General features: G+C 36.2%; 1 protein-coding gene across 3 annotated transcripts in view; it reads left to right on the top strand.

Annotated features, from left to right (window-relative positions):
• Nucleotides 1-483, top strand: part of LOC106879734 (monocarboxylate transporter 9) — a 61993-nt gene that overhangs the window by 51364 nt on the left and 10146 nt on the right. For all 3 annotated transcript variants that reach the window (XR_008266380.1, XM_052975178.1, XM_052975177.1), the window contains exon 4: nt 110-391. Coding sequence is in view for 2 of the 3 variants with exons in the window: in XM_052975178.1 (XP_052831138.1) it covers nt 110-391 (282 nt within the window). In the remaining variant the exon portion in view is untranslated. The remainder of the gene's footprint in view (nt 1-109; nt 392-483) is intronic.

The raw sequence follows: 483 nt of genomic DNA, 5'->3' as shown, positions 1-483 counted from the left end.
TGTGACAAAAGAATTCTGACGAACCATTTTGACTTATTGACAGATCTTGCGATTGATCAAAGCATTTTAAAATGTTCTGCTTAACCGATGTTTCTATTTTATTTTCCAGGGACTGGTTTAGGAATGGCATTTATCACTGCCAACGTCATCATTGTTCTTTATTTTACTTCCAAACGTGCCATTGCCGTTGGTATAGCGATGAGTGGCTCCGGTGTCGGAGTGTTTGTTTATTCGTTCGTAGTTGAGGCGTTATTACAGTATTACGGTTGGCAAGGCACGATATTGACTCTAGTCGGTATTATACTCCACAATATAATCTGCGGAGCTATGTTCCGACCTTTACAGTGGATTCTCAATAAGAAATGTTTTTCCAGCAGCTCACGGAATTCAGGTAAGTTTATTATTATTATTATTATTATTATTATTATTATTATTATTATTATTATTATTGAGTGAGAGAGCAGTGCATGCCATCAAAGTGAC

Source organism: Octopus bimaculoides, chromosome 20 (assembly GCF_001194135.2).
Source record: "Octopus bimaculoides isolate UCB-OBI-ISO-001 chromosome 20, ASM119413v2, whole genome shotgun sequence".
NCBI classification, from domain to species: Eukaryota; Metazoa; Mollusca; class Cephalopoda; order Octopoda; family Octopodidae; genus Octopus; species Octopus bimaculoides.
The sequence above is the reverse complement of the archived record's forward strand: the minus strand, read 5'-3'. Positions and strand labels throughout refer to the sequence as shown.